Source organism: Rousettus aegyptiacus, unplaced genomic scaffold, assembly GCF_014176215.1.
Source record: "Rousettus aegyptiacus isolate mRouAeg1 unplaced genomic scaffold, mRouAeg1.p scaffold_m13_p_8, whole genome shotgun sequence".
Lineage (NCBI taxonomy): Eukaryota > Metazoa > Chordata > Mammalia > Chiroptera > Pteropodidae > Rousettus > Rousettus aegyptiacus.
This window is the reverse complement of record NW_023416311.1, coordinates 71,169,105-71,186,078: the sequence shown is the minus strand read 5'-3', so window position 1 is coordinate 71,186,078 and position 16,974 is coordinate 71,169,105. Positions and strand designations below refer to the sequence as shown.

Sequence of the window (16,974 nt, the reverse complement as noted above, 5' to 3'; positions counted from 1 at the left end):
CAAAATAGTTGTCACTCATTCTGGAATATAGCTTGTGATTTCATGCCTCTACGTTGTTACTTATTATTCCCTCCCTCCTGCTTGGAACATACTCCTTTCTTGGCCAACTAATGAGAGGCAGTGTGTCTAATGATGACGAACTCCAGCTTAGATATCTAATAGGCCTCCATTTATCTCCTGGCTCTACAACCTCCTGACCAGGTGACCTTGGGTAACTTTTATTCTATTCCATATGTCTAACAAGAGCACTCTTACTATAGTTAAAGGAAAATCCATTCTACAATGATAATCTATTGATTTGTGTCAATTACTTTTTAGTTAATTGATGTTTTACTATTAAGTGTGAACTAGAACTCAAAACAAAAAAAAAAAATTATTTTTCTTCTATCTCTTGTCTCAGTACGTTTCCTGTTTTCGGCTGAGGAGTATCAGACCCATCAGGAACTTCATCAAGAACTGACAACCTTCTACTTTCAAGGCTAATCCTTTATTATGTTCTTACTCTGCACAAATCTAATCTAATTACTCCCTCTAGGGTCACCTGAGAACAATGACCCAGGTTTAAGATTAGCCAAAGCAAGATACAGGTTACTCTGCACTGATGAGTTAAGAATGTTAGCCTCAGGAATCCAGCAAACAGAGGCATAACACAGCCAAAGAAAAATGAGACGAGAGAATTGTTGGCAAATCAGGAAAAGAGAACATGAAAAGTTTGTTTGTTTGTTTGTTTGTTTGTTTGTATGTTTGTTTGCTTGTTTTACAACCCCTGAAACATGGAAATATAAGATAGACAAGACTCCACAGTAAAGTGGGCCCCATCCTGGTTCCACCCTCCTTTCCATCCCTCCTCAGTTCTCCCAGATCTATTCCTTGCTAAGCACTGAAAGAGATTTTTGGCAAAGTTAGTCTCAATTTAAACTTGCAAAGAAACAAGTTTATATCAAAGTCTGTATCTCTGGATGTCTCTGTACCTAGAGTACTGTGACCGGAGAACACGGAGCCGCTCTTCCTGTCTTCCATCTGTCCTCTCATCTACTCACCTCATACTGCTCTATCCTCTTCCTCCTAACTCCCCTTCTTACTTCTCTCCTCATTCTTAACTTCTTTACAACTCCCATTCCAGTGTTTACAAAAAACTCCCACCTTCAAGTCTGCTCTCAGCTCAATCAGCGGCTCTCAATCCTACATTAAAAGAATTTAAAAGAAAAAACAGCCTTGCCCCTGCAGAACCTGATTCAGTTAATCTGGGGTCTAATCCTTGTATGGTTGGCCTGTTTGTTTTTTAAATCTTCCTAGGTAGCTTCAACATGCATCCAAGCTTAAGAACCACAGCCTTAATGGAAACCTGGATTCTCCCCTGGCAAATGCAGTCCCTTTGCTTCTTTCTGGAGATGACTCTCTCATATCTCAATACTACCAGACAAAAAGGGCAATAAAGTTCAGGCTCTTCCAGACCATAGGCCTTCCATTCTCATGCAAAAAGAAAAAAAAAAAAATGTTTCCCTGGAGGTACTTTATTGACACACCCATGTCTGCTCTACCCCCAACACCACCCTTATCTACCTAAATAACCTCTATAGCCATGAATATTCAACTAAAACATCATCTCCTCTTAGAAACCTGCAATGGCAAGATGAATGATCTAGGTACCTCCCTAGTCTTCTTGTTATGCCCTGTAGATGCCCTGTTATAGCCTTTATGTCTCTGTTTGTAGGAATCCATTGCTTCCATGTCTGTCTACGTCAATAAACTGTGAGTTCCTTAAGAGTAGGAACTGTATCTTCTTCACCTCTGTGTCCCCACAATGTAACTTATGCAGTGCCTGGCACATGGTTGGCATTCAATACGTACTTATGAGAGAGAAAGCAGGAGAGAAGAAATAAGAAAAGTGAATTTGAGAATGAGAGAAAGCAGAAAGAAAAATATCTCTCCTCTACCATCATCCTCTGGCCTTCCAAGGATAAATTTGATTTTATTTAGCATATTTTGGAACTAAAATGTAGAGACACGGCATAGGAGGTAAAAATTCAAGACAACTCTCTATTTTTAGAAAAAAAATAAGCAAATTATAAAAAAGTTAGCCTATTTGTAGAAAGTAGTTTTAAAATATATTTCTGGTCATCTACTAGGAATAGTATGATTCATCTTCAATTTCTACACCATTGGTGACTCGGATTTACTCTGATAATCTCATTCAGTTCATGGTGGCAGTGGCAAACAGAGTAATGCTCCTCAAAGGTGTCCATATCCCAAACCCCCAAACCTGTGAATGTGTTACCTTATGTAGCAAAATGGAATTTGCAGTTGTGATTAAAAGATCTTGAGATGTAGGGATTTTCCTGGATTATCCAGGTGGGCTCACAGTAATCACAGGAGTCCTTATAAGTGAGAGTGGGAGGCAGGAGATTCAGTGTCACAACATGATATGATGTAGCATGAAAAAGAGAAAGACTTGACCATGAATTACTGGCTTTGAAGATGGAGGATAAGTCAAGGAATACAAGCAGTCTTTAGAAGCTAAAAAACATAAGAAAACAGATTCTCTCCTAGAGTCTCCAGAAAGAATACGGCTCTGCTAACACCTTGATTTTAGCCCAGTGAAACCCATTCTGACTTCTGACCACCAGAATTGTAAGGAAATAAATTTATGTTGTTTTAAGCCACTAATTTGTGGAGATTTATTATAATAGCAATAAGAAACTAATACAGCGACTGTGAAAATGTTCCCAGAGTACACTCATATCTATTAATATATGTTTTCAGCTCTGAGTTAATGTCATCTCTGCAGCAATCATTATGGAAAAATCACTGAGAGTCTTGATGATGACCTTGAGTCATAATAAGACCCTCAATCATAAATGAAAGAATAAGCAGTTATAACCCCAGTACTATACATATTCAATTACAAAAGACATAGTGTTATAATCCCAGTACTATACATACTCAATTACAAAAGACATTGTGTGATCAAATAGACATAGTGCAATCAAGTGCAAAAACAAAAGCCTGAAAAAATGCATAAAAAGGTTCTTAGTTCTCCACCTACATTTGAACAGCTTGTAGACCCTGGACCTCTGGTCCACTGGTCATCAGCCCTTATGTCTCCTGCTAAAGGATACCAGGCTTCATTCTAAGGCTAGGGTCTTGAGGGTAAGGGCAGAGGAGAAGCGGGGAGAGGATAGAGGGCTTCAGTGTCCATTCTCAGGGTATGGTAGCTGTGAAATAATCAGACTTGCTGCATTGCCCAGATTGATGATCTAACAGGCATCTCATAAAGGTCATTCTGCTAAAAGGTGTCTGTCTGTCCCTTGTTCCAGACTGTCTAGAGAAGGAAGAAAGGAGAAGGAAAAGCAAAACCAGCATATCCGTGGTGAACTCATACATATTTTAGATTGGCTCATTAAATTTTAAAAGGGAATTCGGGTTAACCCTAAAGTAGCCAGAAATTTTACTGAATCAGCATTCCTCATTTTCTGAATTTTCTCCCCAATCAGTATTTTTGTATACGTCTTATAGTTTTGGCTTTAAAGTCTTTTTCTTTTAGCTAACATAAAATATTACACCCTTCCTTCACCACAGCTAAGCTCAGAACCAATTGAGAGGTCATAAGGATCAGAAAGATCAGTACCAAAATGTCAGCTTTATTATTGCAAATTGTTTAGAGAATAGCCCATAGGTGTGGGGCAGCAACAGGGTTCCTAATACAGCACCTCGGTGTTGAACAGAATGACCTACTCAGTTACCGTCAGTTAGCAAAACTGATCCAGCCCCAGGAGCAGAGCTGGCCACACTCAGATCCCAATGATTCCAGAAGGGGCTGAGACAGGGATGCCTGTCAGTCTCCCCACCTCTCTGATCTCAGGGAGGACTGTCCCAGGGAGAAGTGAGGGGGAGAGAGGCCAGGAGTGTTACACTAATGAAAGCTCTCCAACATGGACACATGAAGAATAGAGAATGAATGTTGTCCACCAAAGAGCCTCTTCTAAATGATAGTAAATAAAGCTATGCTATAATTAAGCTAAGTAGTTATATGTAAAGAAATCTGAAAGCAAAAGTAACAAGAGCTAACTAAAGATCCACTTCACCGGAGCATACATGGAAGCAGCAGCCCTCATCTCAGTGAGATGACCCACAGTCTGAGGTGTGTTACTAGCAATAAAGTTCAAATAATGCCCTTGTCTTTAGAAATTAAAGCTTGTTCAAAGTTTTCACTACAACAGCCTTATTCTTGCTACCTTATTTTAGATACACTTTCTTTAGTGGAAGAGAAAGGGGAGAAATTGCATATGGGACTCAAGAAACTATGTGTAGCCCAGTCTACCTTATCTGTGAAGCAGCTCACAGTGAAGACTTTTGTAGCAGCACTAAGATTTGTGGCAACTGATTAAGAAGTCAACTGGAGGTTTGTTTTTTTTTTTAGAGTGAACATCAACATGACACATGACCAAGAATGACCCTACACACTTTTAGTTAATAATGACAGAAAAACTACAGTATCAAGTAAAAAATAGAACATGTAAGGAAATTTATGAAATCCTCAAGAATGATACATCATTATAAAAAGTAATGAACACAGTTCACATATCATAATTTAAATAATAGAATAGTGTTTTTGTTTTATTTTTCAACTGGATATAGTTACTACTAAGAAGCAGGGATCCATAAAAAATTTAGAATTCATTATTAAAATAACAGCCACAATTGAAAACGCAGATTAGCTATTATAAAATAGTCATTTTGGGATTTTTAATGGCTTACTTAATTGTTCATTTGCCTATAAAATGAATTTATGAATACTTTTATAAACCAAAATTTTCCCCATAAAAGGCTTATGACATTTTTTTCTTCAATTTCCTGCTACCAACTTCCTAGTTTGACAAGGTTTGTCCAATTCTGAAAATACTGTATATTACACTTGCAAATTGCTAAGAAATAAAGTAGAAAATATGAGTACTCTTTTCTGCCATGAAGTCAACTCAACAGTTCTGTAACACTCTAATCTCCTTAGGAAAGTTTTAACTGGGCCAAGAACAAGATTTTCCCTTAACAAATCAGTGCCATTGCTAGGTGATTGTGACATAGGAACAGTAACTGCCAATCAAAGAGAAGCCCCAGAAGTCTGATTGTGACATGTCGATATAAATGTGAGAGCTCCCCCAACTTGTAGGCCCTTCTCCTCTCCACTCCTAACCATTAAGGAGAACAACATCTACAATGGCCAGATCCATCACCGGAAAGAACAGGTGCTCCAGAGGACATCAAAACTCAAGCTCCACAAAGAAATCACACTCCCGTACCGGTTTGGGCCACAGAAATTATTCACTCTACATAAACAGGGTCCTAAAGGAAGTGGTTCCCCAGAGCGGCATATCGTCTCGTACCTTGGACTTCATGAATACCCTGATCAACAACATCTTTGAGCGCATTTCTACGCAAGCCTGCAACCTGATGAATTACAGAAATCGTCGTACTCTCACCCCTGAAGATGTCCAGAAGGCAGTGTATTTTCTGTTTCCTGGAAAACTAGCTAAGTATGCAGTGGCTTTTGGAAGTGAAGCTGTCCAAAGATATGTCCACTCCTGAACGCCATGTACCAGCTTAATTAAATCTTGGGGAAAGTAAATCAAGCTTACTACCCAAAAGATCACTTCAATATTGCTTCACCCTTCTTTTTTTTATACCATAGCAGTAATGTGGGTATCTTCCCTGTTTCTCTTATTTCTAGAGAAGAGTTACTCTCTTGCTATTTTACCTTCTAACAATTTGACTACTTAGGTTTTCCTGACACCTGCTCCAACCCAGAACTCCTGTTTTTCCTATGAATGTGTAGATCTTATTATATAATTTCAGTGCTAATTTTATTAATATATTTTTAACTATGTACAGGATGATTTAATTCAGCTATTTTGACCCCCAAGTCACACTGACTTAGGAATTTAGGAAAACAAATGTTTTAACTAGCAGTATATCAGCATGGATAAATTTTCATCAAAAAAAGTAAAAGAAAACTACATTCAACCAATTTAGTTCTTTAATGAAGTCTCTATAGAACATGTCAATAATTTCTTTCCTGTTTTAATTCTTACTTCCTGAATTTCAACAAGCACAGGTCGTACCCATATAAATTTTATCTTTACATTTAGTTTTCGATTTGAATTTTGACATTTATAACATAAGTACACTCAGAAATATAAGTACACTCTAAACTGGAGATGTCTTCTGACCCTATCTCCCTGTCCATGTCCACTGCTCTGAGTTTTCTTCCCCATTCCTTTGCTTTTCTTTGTACTTTTGCTACCTATGTACATATCTCTACATAGTAAGTTTAATTTTGCTTATTTTGTAACATCAAAGTTATACTACATACATTGTTCTGTGCCTACCTTTTAATCAACATTATTTCTAAGATTTATACCTATTGAGATATGTGTGTGTGTGTGTGTGTGTACATATATGTAGCTCTAGTTCATTCTTTTTACTCTGATGCTATTTAGTATTTTATAGTATAAACATACCACAGTTTATCCATCTTCTATTGATGGCAGTTTGGTTGTTTTCAACTCTTTTGCTATTAGGAACAATGCTGCTATAATAACGAGTTGTAACAACAGCTAAGACTTCTACAGCATTTGCTATGTGCCCAACATTTTATGTAAATTAACTTATTTAATCCCTACAACAAACTTATGAGGAATAAATAATTACCCCCTCCTACAGATGAGAAAAGTGGGGCACAGAGAAATAAGTAACTTGTCTGAGGTCACATACCTGTGTAAGAGGCAGAGCTGGGATTTGACCAGGTTAAGAGAATCCTCTGTGGACACGTGCTACATGCTATGAACATCTTATACACATAGCTTCTGGTACAAATGTACATAAATCTCTCTGGGTAAAATACCTAATGGTAGAGTTACTAGATCATTGATATGTCCACATTCATTTTTACTAGATATTATCAGACTATCTGCCAAAGCATTTTTATCAACTTAAATTTTCAGTAGATAAGAGTAATTTAGATTCTTCTGGTTACAAAGAACACCATTTAAGTTTCCTCAAGAAAAGGGGTTTCTTGTATATATATTGGGATTAGATCTGAGACAATTCTAGATGTCTCTCACTTAGGTCCTACTCTTTTTTTGTCTTGGGGTTGCTCGCTTCTGAATCCTTCCTTCTCAGAGTTCCAGGAAATAGACCTGACACATAGACCTATTTGATTCCACTTACATAAAGTACCAGAATAAAATTTTACCACAATAAAAAATGGTTACACAGTGTCTTTATTGAGCTTTTCAGTTAGACAACAATTTGATATGTTCTCCTAACTTATTACTGGGAAATTTAAGTTTGTCCCATATGACTTCAATATGAGAGGGTTTTTGGAATTTATACCTGGTTTCCTCTGGACTTTGCTCAATGTGCTTTTTTCCTTTATTGATTTTATTTTGTATGTTTTTGCTGTAGCCATGAGTTCACTAAAAAATATGGTTAAAAAATTTTAGTGGGTATTTTTATACACATACATTTATATAATCAAACTTGAAACCATCCTATTTGTTTTAGTCTCAGACAGAGGTTGCTGCCTATCCTAAAAACTGGCTGATCATGATTAGATGCCCACATCTGCCATTCTGCAGTGGGTTGGCATCAGAAGGGCCTCGAAGGTCTACCAGAATCAGCAAATCTAAAAGTAGCCCTTTTGGGTCAAATCTAGAAGTAGCCCTTTTTTGTATAGTCTCACACACTAAGAAGGGTTTTTTACATTTTTATAGGGATATTTTAAAAGAAAAGAAAAGAAAAACAAGAATATTCAACAAGCCTAATGTAGCCCACGAAGCCTAAAATGTTTACTGTCTGGCTCTTTACAGAAAAGTTCCTAACCTCTGGTCTACATAATACTGCTCCTTTTGCAGGGTCTTGTGATATGGCAGGTTTTCTAAGGCCTTTGCTTGAGATGCCCATATCTGTATAAAAAATTCACAAATATGAAAAGTTTATAGATGGCTTTTCAAATCATTGGAGTAAGGAGAGTTTAGACAAATGGTACTTAACAGCCAGTCAGGTTGGTGGAGTAGGTAAATGCTGTGCTTGCTTTCTCTCAAAACCACATCAAAATTACAGCTAAGCTACTGAACAGTCATCATTGAAAGTCGCCTGAAGTCCAGATAAATAGAAGTCCTATAACTAAGGATATACAGAAGAAGCCACCTCGAGACCAATAGGAGGGACAGGAATGCAGAACAAGCTGTTCCCATACACAAATGGGTGAGGGCTATCTTGGCTGTGGAGGTCCTTCCTGAGGAGCAAGGGGTCCCAGCCCACACCAGACTCCCCAGCCCAGGGTTCCAGTGCCAGGAAGAGAAATCCCCACAACTTCTGGCTGTAAAAACTACCAGAGAATGTGACTGAGTGAGACAGAGGGTTGCTGGAGTCCTAGGCACACCTCTTAAAGGGCCCACACATGAACTTACTTGCTAATAGATTCACTCACTCTGAGCTCTAGCACTGGGGCAGCAGCTCAGTGCTGGAGAAGTAGAGGAGTAGCTTTCACCCAGAAAGAAGTGCTAGCAGAATCAACTGTTCCTTTGTTGAGTGTACATATGCAGGTGGGCACCATATCTGAGTCTCCACCAACCTAGCTAACACCATTCACCTCAGGCTGGTGATTCCCTGAGACCCCGCCCCACCCAATATGTGGGCCAACCCAAGCAGCCTCCAGTGGGTTTTCCATACAAACAACCTGTCTTGGCTCATACTGCAGACTGACCTAAAATTTCTCAAAGGTTCACAAAACCCAAATAAGCAGCATCTGGCCTCGATGTGCCCCATACCTCTTGCTGAGCAGCCTCAAGCCTAGCACTAACAGCAGCTTTGTAGGTAACCAATAAACTAATAAATTAGTTACCTACAAAGAAGCCAATAAGACTGAGGTACAAGCCTCAGTTTGCAACTTGGACTCTCCAGGCATCTCTAAGCCCAGCATGGGTGGCAGCCATTTGCAGATAGCTTGGAGACTTTTGTCAGGTGGCCAAAGCAAGGCACAGGCTACAGCTGAACCTGGCCTCTGGCGGAACACCTCCCAGTGGCTGGCTTCAGACTGAGGCCTGCACCAAGACACATCATAATTAAAATACCAAAGATTAAAGAGAGAATCTTAAAAGCAGCATGAGAAAAGAAATTAATTACCTACACGGGAGTCCATAAGCCTGTCAGATGATTTCTCAACAGAAACTTTTCAGGACAGAAGAGATTGGAGAAAAATAATCAAAGTGATAAAAAGAAAGGACCTACAACCAAGATTACTCTACTCAGCAAAGCTATCATTTAGAATCAAAGGACAGCTAAAGAGCTTCTCAGACAAGAAAATGCTAAAGAAGTTCATCACCACCAAATCAGTATTACAAAAAATATTAAAGGGGCTTCTTGAAGAAGAAATAAAAAGATAAAAAATATGAGTAATAAAATGGCAATAACTACATATCTATCAATAATTACTTTAAATGTAAATGATTAAATGCTCCAATCAAAAGATAGGGTGGCTGAATGGATAATAATACAAAACCTTTACATATGTCGCCTACTAGAGACTCACTTTAAATCAAAAGATACACACAGATTGAAAGTAAAAGAATGGAAAAAGATTTCATTAAAAATGAAATAAACAAAAAAGCTAGGATAGTAATACTTATATCAGACAAAACATACTTTAAAACAAAGGCTATAATAAGAGATAAAGGACTACTCTGGGCATTTAGCTGAAGAAATCCAAAACACTACTTCAAAGAGATATGTGAATGTAGATGTTCATTATAGCATAATTTATAATAACCAAGATATGGAGGCAACCTGGGTGTCCATCAATGGATGAATGGATAAAGAAGAGGTGATACATTTATACAATTTAATATTACTCAGCCATAAAAAATGAAATCTTACCATTTGCAACAACATGGATGGACCTAGAGGGATTATGCAAAGTAAAATAAGTCAGACAGAGAAAGACAAATACCATATAATTTCACTTATATATGAAATATAAGGAATAAAATATACAAACAAAACAAAACAGACTCAGATACAGAGAACAAACTGGTGATTGCCAGATGGGAGGAGACTTGAGGAGGGGCTGGGTGAAAAAAGTAAAGGGATCAAGAAGCACAAATTGGTAGTTACAAAAGAGTCACAGAGATGTGAAGTACAGCATAGAGAATATAGTCGATAATATTGTAATAATTATGTATAGTGCCAAATGGGGACTAGACTAATCAGTGGGGTCACTTTGTAAATTATATAAATGTCTAACCACTATGCTGTATACCTGAAACTAATGTAAAATGATATTGAATGTCAACTCAAATTGAAAAATTAAAATTAAAAAAAAAAACAATTGGGGTAATGAACTCACCATTCACAAAAAAGATTTATTATTAATTGAGATATTAAAGTTGGAAGAAGAGAATTTTACAGGGTTCTTTACATGTTATTCTCTCTACTTTTGTGAATGTTTGAAATATTTTAATAAAATTTCAAAATAAGATCAAGATTCTTGGCAAAAATTTTGGAATTGGTTTCAAGTCTGATTACATAAATGCATATGTGTAAAAGTGCCCACATTTTTCAAACTTTTAACCATTTTTAGTGTGGTAAAATATACATAACACAAAACTTACCATTTTAATCAAGTGTATATACAGTTCAGTCACATTAAGTACATTCCCATTGTTATGCAACCATCACCACTATCCATCTCTAGAACGTTTTCATTTTCCTAAACTAAAATTTCATTTAAAAAAACTCACATTTCCTCTTTCTCCCCAAACCCTGGCAACCACTATTCTGCTTTCTGTCTTGATGAATTTGGCTACTCTAAGTACCTTATATAAGTGGCATATGGTATTTGTCCTTTTGTAACTGCCTTATTTCACTTCACATAATGTCTTCAAGATTCAGCTATGTTGTAACATATGTCAGAATTTCCTTCCTTTTTCAGGCTGAATAATAGTCCATTGTATGTATATATCACATTTAGTTTATCCATTCATCTGCTGATGAATAAACTTGGGCCACTTGGGTTGCTCCCACCTTTTGGCTGTTGAAAATAATGTCAATATGAACATGAATATACAAATATCTTTTCAAGTCCCTGCTTGAAATTTCTTTTAGGTATATACCTAGAAGTGGAATTTCCAAATCATATGGTAATTCTATTTTTAATTTTTCGGAGACTGTCATACTTTTTCCCCAAGTGTCTGGTTTATTTTATATTCTCACCAACAATGCACAAGAGTTCCAATTTCTCCACATTCTCATCAACCTTTGTTATTTTCTGATATATATGTGTAAATATAAAATAGCCATCCTAATGGATGTAAAGTGGTTTTAATTTGCATTTCCCTAATTATATTGAGCATTTTTTCATGTGTTTATTGGTAATTTGCATATTTTCTTAAGATAAATGTCTATTCAGATCCATCCTTTATCCATTTTTTAATTGCTTTGTTTGCTTTTTTGTTGTTGAGTTATATGAGCTCTTTATATATTCTGAATAATCCTTTCTCAGATATATGATTTGAAATATTTTTCTCCCATTCCATGGGGTTCCTCTTCACTTTGTTGATAGTGTCCTTTCATACACAAAAATTATTAATTTTGTTGAAGTTTAATTTGTTTATTTTTTCTTTTGTTATCTGTCATTGGTGTCATATATTACTTTATAACTTCTATGTTCCTTTATGAAAAAGTTATTTGCAACAGCATTAATAATATTTTTAATTTTAGAATGCATGAATAAAGTCAACATAGCTTCTAAAAGTTAAAAACAAACCTACATTAGCTAACACATTAAGAATGGGTCAAAATTATCTCAATGCATAATTTCAACATCAATAGAGCCATTTTACCAACTATTTCTTTCAGCCTTGGACCCTAGTAACCTGTAATAGTTAAATGACAGTAAGACAAAAAGTAACACACCCTGGTAGTAGTCCTCTAATATGTATTTACCCTTTCTCCTCAGAAATAGGACCCTCACTTTTTAACTGAGCTCATGGCCACCCAGGACAAAGATTACAGTTCCAATCCTCCTTTGACCAGATCCACATGATCAAGTCTGATGAATGGGAAGGTATATGAAACTTCCAGGAAGTGCCATTAACTATCAACAGAGTGCTCTTTTCCCTTTTCTTCTTTCCTGCTGGCTAAACTGAAGATGTAAAGGCTGGAGCTGGAGCAGTCATCTTAAGCTAGGTATTGAACTCTGTTATCTTAAGGATGGTAGAGCAAAAAAATAAAAGAACTTTGGTTTCTGAGGATTGAACAGCCATCCAGCCCAGGACTGCCTATATTTACATGAGAGAGAAATAAATTTCTAACTTGTTTAAGCCACTGTTATTTTGGGCTTCTATCTTTCATAGTCAAATCTAATTCTAACAGAGACATCAGAAGATTACTGATTACTAAACAATGCAGTTAGTCTCAAAATGACTGTATGCTTATTAAATAAAAACATATTAATTTAGAAATGGAGGATGATGAATGTCCTGTTTATTTACCAGATGTTGCTATAAAATGAAATCTCATACTATTTAGCAACCCTTTCTCAAAGATGTATAAATCAGATGGCAAAAACTTGGACACGTGATATGATTTCTTAACATTATTTAAATACAAATTTATGTGAGACATTCAAAAAAGACAGAAAAATATTTCCACTTAAGCCAACAACATGGCCAACATGTGGATTCTGTGGTAACTTGAAGCTAGAGGTATACAGTATCATAAAAGATATCTTACATCAACAAAATCACAAATCACCCAAACAATAAAATTTTGGTAAACTTAGACTATTCTTCTCTGAGTTTAGAAATGTTTTAGAAATTAATAATGTAATCTCGTATAAATATATGCTGTCATTTACTATAATTCTTTTTATTTACTCGATGTAATTTACATAACTTCCAATTTTACATATTTGACCCCTTTTACTCCATATACCTCCCTCCTCCCCTCTTCCCCACCATATGACTTACTATAATTTTTTAAAGAATCACTATGTATATTGCTAGTTTGTTCCTGTATGAACTAAATGTGTCAGAAAGCACTGGGGAATAGGAAAGTACCATTAAATATAATACTTCACATATGGTACTTATAGTTCATTTATGCAGTCATAGAAATGCCTTCTTTGTTATAGATGCTGAGAAAAAAAAAAAAAAGGTCCATCCCTTTCAAAGCTTAGAATCTTATGAAACAACAAACTAAAAATAAAGTAAATTTTGGGAACAAATGACATACATTGAGTCTAGGCTCTGAGCTAGGCATTTTTCTAAGTACTCCACATAGGTCAACTCAATATAAAGCTCAAGACAACCACATGAGAGAGGTACTATTATCATTTTACAGTCAGGGAAAAAAGACTAAGAAACTTGCTAGAGGTCACACAGCTAGTAACAAAAGAAATGTGACTAAACCCACATACTCTGGGTTTCCAGAGCCTGTAACTTAAAGCACAATTCGTGCTGCATCTCATATGGAGGGAGCTATGCAGAAGATCCTTTGGAACATGCGAGGGGCATCTAACCCAGAGGGAAAGATGTCTTATAGGAGACGACATCTTAGGTCTTGAAGGAGATGAGTAGGAAAAGCATATTAGGTAGAAGAAATAATATTTTCAAAATCATAGAATATTAAACAGTATAAATTTAAGATAATTCCAAGTCAAATGGCTGCCAAAAAGCACAAGAGAAAGGATAGTACAAATGAGGTCAGAGGGGTAGGCAAAAATACATGGGCCAACTTATAACTTGAATTTGATTCCAGTACCTATGAGGAGGCCCATTGAGGGAAGTTATGCAGAAGATATGTTACTCGTTTGTATTTAGAATGATTATTCCAGCAGCATAAGTGAGGAGGATGAATTAAAGCAGAGAGAGACCAGTTTGTATATTATTGGAGTGATCCAGGAAAGACCTGATGAGGGCCTGAACTCAGTCAGCGGAAATTAGGAGGAAGAGATAGATGTAGAGGATATTTAGGAGATATGTACAATGTATGCGCTAACTGGGAAATAGCCAACTAGGAACTCCTGGCTCTGGCCCAGGAGACTTAATGGATAGAGCCAAGATGTGAGGCTCAGTTTATTTACCACTTCCACATAAAATACCTAGACAGTATGCAAAAGACCATTGTAAATGGTGCCATAAACGGGGTATCACAAGAGTGCTCAAAGTGCAGAGGATCTGGCAAAAGTAAAACCACCTAGGGGAAGATGACTAGCACTTCTTTAAAGCTTAGATTGAAGATGATAGCTTGAATTTTTAATATGTGAGGTCGGTTTTTATCACAATCTTAATCTATGCCACATACCATGTGTTGACAGATTTCCTTAGCTCTGACAACTGATTGTTTTGGAAGATATTTGGCAGTGTGGGGAGAAACCAGCAGCTATGTAAATATATAGGCAGAAAGTAGCAGCCTATAAGTAATATACGTCAAGGTGGAAATTTAGACAGCTTCATTAAAGATGAAGAGTCCTGAAAAATAAAACTGCTGCTTGTCAGTGTTTGTTCTTGGGGGAATGTTATTCAGAGGCAAAAAGGGCTGTCTTGATGAAAGATTTTGCAATGGTATAGGCATAGGCTGTGCAGCTTCAGGGCTCTGGCAATGAAGTAGGACACAAGAGCTGGAGAAAAGGCCAGTTTCCTGCTCTCTGCCCTGGGACCAGAAGCCCACAGTGGAGACTGAAGATAGGAACTCCGCAAAGCTGGTGGGGAAGAGGGAGAACAAAGCAGTGTCCTGTGATATTGTTCACAGTGAGCTGGTTCATGGGCACGTGTGAAGTCAAGCCCACTTAGAGAATCACAGAAATTTCTGTGAGAACTTTGCCAGAAAGGTGAGGTACAGAAACTTTGAATTATTAAGATCTTAATTGAAAAGAACTTAAGTTTTACCCCACCTTCATAAGTCCTTCCAATAGGCATCACTTTTTCTGGTCCTCACTTCCTCTTGTGGTTTCTCCAAGCACAGGAGGCAGAAAAATCACTTGACATCAAATTAATCTCTGTAGAGTTGCACGCTGATCCCCAATCAAGTCAACCTTTTAAAATATTATTATTGAACAAAATATCCCTTATCCTAGTCTGATATATTTGCATCTGGGTTACTCCACAGTTAAAAGGCTTTTGAGAAAAAAAAAAAAAAACACCCACAGTGCTACTTAATGTGGTAGTCAGTCTCCAAGATGGCTCCCTAATGATTCTCTTTTGGTATTCATGTTCTGCAATATATCAGGTTGGTCTGTGTGACCAAGAGAATACAGTGGAAGTATGTGTGAATTTCAAGGCTATGTCATAAAAAACACTGCCACTTCCTTGTTTTCTCTTAGATTACTCATTCTGGGGAAACCAGCCACCCTGTCATGAGGACATCAAAAGAGCTCTATGGAAAGATTCAAGTGGTAAGGAATTCAGAGATCTCCTGCCAACAGCCAACATTAAATTGCCAGCCATATGAGGGAGCCACCCTGGAAGTGGACCTTCTAGTCCTAGTCAAGCCTTCTGAAGAAAGCGGCCTGGCCAACATCTTAATTGCAAACTCACGAGAAACTCCAAGCCAGAACTACCCAGTTCAGCTGTACCTGAATTCCTGACCCTTAAAAATGTTATGAAATAATAAATTAGAGTTATTGTTGCAAGTTTGGAGATAATTTGTTAAGCCACGATATGTAACTCATATACTTAATTTTATCCACATGAACAAGATAACTTACCAAAATTATCTTCCGAAAACAAAGAAAATGCCCCCACAACAGTCTTTAGCTTCTACCACTAGTCAGCTAAAGCAAATTTCTGGCATGTTTCAAACTATCACATTTTTGTTCCCACTTAGAGACAATGATGTTCAGAAATATTAACGTCTAAGTCCAAAACACCCAAATACATAGCTCGTTAGGCTGCAAAGTCTGTTAAAATAATTTCAAAAGGCAGACAAAAAATTAATCTAGACACTATCTGTGGATAAACAGCATCATTACATTCAATTGTCTGACTGGAGAGAGAAGGCAAAAAAATCTGACAGTAATTTTAATTTTGGGAAAAGAGAACTATGATAAAGTGCTATTACTAAAGAAAATGTGAATGGTGCATTTTCCAAAGCAAAATGGCTACAGCAACATAAATACATTCAACATATCTTATTGAAACCCCAAGGAAAATGCTAGCCCTTACATAAGATAAGGAGCTTGAATAAATCTCAGAGGACTAACTGCAATGTTATAAGCAAATCAAGATATTTCAATTTATGGAGGAAAAAAATGTCATAGATGATAGAGGCTCTGTTCATCCTTTCGGTGACCAAATCAAGCTGTAACAGAAACAAGGAGCAGCAGCAAGGAAAAATCACCTGGGATGAACAAGCCTTACAACTAGGGAGAAGTCCAAGAAAGCACCCTGCAACAGCAGTACAGGGCAAGGACGTGGGGCTGCTGGGTCTTGAGTGGCTGAGTGAGACAGGGGCTACTGCAGCGGTAGTGGCAGATGCCTCTTAAGGGGCCACATCCCCAAGTGGATTTTTATGGTGATAGACCTGCTTATTGAGCACCAGTGTCCATTCGGCTACGCACAGGAGGCACCAGGGACTTAAAGGGAGACATTGTCGGAGTGAGGGCCTAGGCGAGACTCACTATGTACAGAAGTGCCAGTGTTATCCATTGTTCCCTGTTGAGCCCTCACCCCTAACAGTGCGCTGGACACAGCACCGCCATAGCCATGACATCATCAAACCAGGTAACAGAGGTTGCTTTGTCCCCAGAGGATTCCATGAAACCCTGCCTACCCCAACTAATGGGCCCACCCAAGCCACATCCAGGTATATCCTCAGCTAGTCAGGTGTTCCTTGCTGAGACTCACACTGGAGGAGGCGGCTTGCCTCAGTTTCTGGTGTGGCCTTTTGGGGCAACTATAAACACCGCATCTGTGGATT

General features: G+C 37.4%; 2 protein-coding genes across 18 annotated transcripts in view; one reads left to right on the top strand and one right to left on the bottom strand.

The window, feature by feature from the left end:
* ZNF366 (zinc finger protein 366) overlaps positions 1-16,974 on the bottom strand; it is a 264,426-nt gene that overhangs the window by 210,878 nt on the left and 36,574 nt on the right. The gene's annotated exons all lie outside the window — the stretch shown is intronic.
* Positions 5,215-5,583, top strand: LOC107498690 (histone H2B subacrosomal variant-like). The gene has a single exon (XM_016122088.1). It carries the CDS (start codon positions 5,215-5,217, stop codon positions 5,581-5,583), a length of 369 nt encoding a protein of 122 aa, XP_015977574.1.

Excerpts from the sequence above, each read along its gene's own strand:
- LOC107498690 (XM_016122088.1), top strand. The coding sequence starts at position 5,215 with ATGGCCAGATCCATCACCGGAAAGAACAGGTGCTCCAGAGGACATCAA.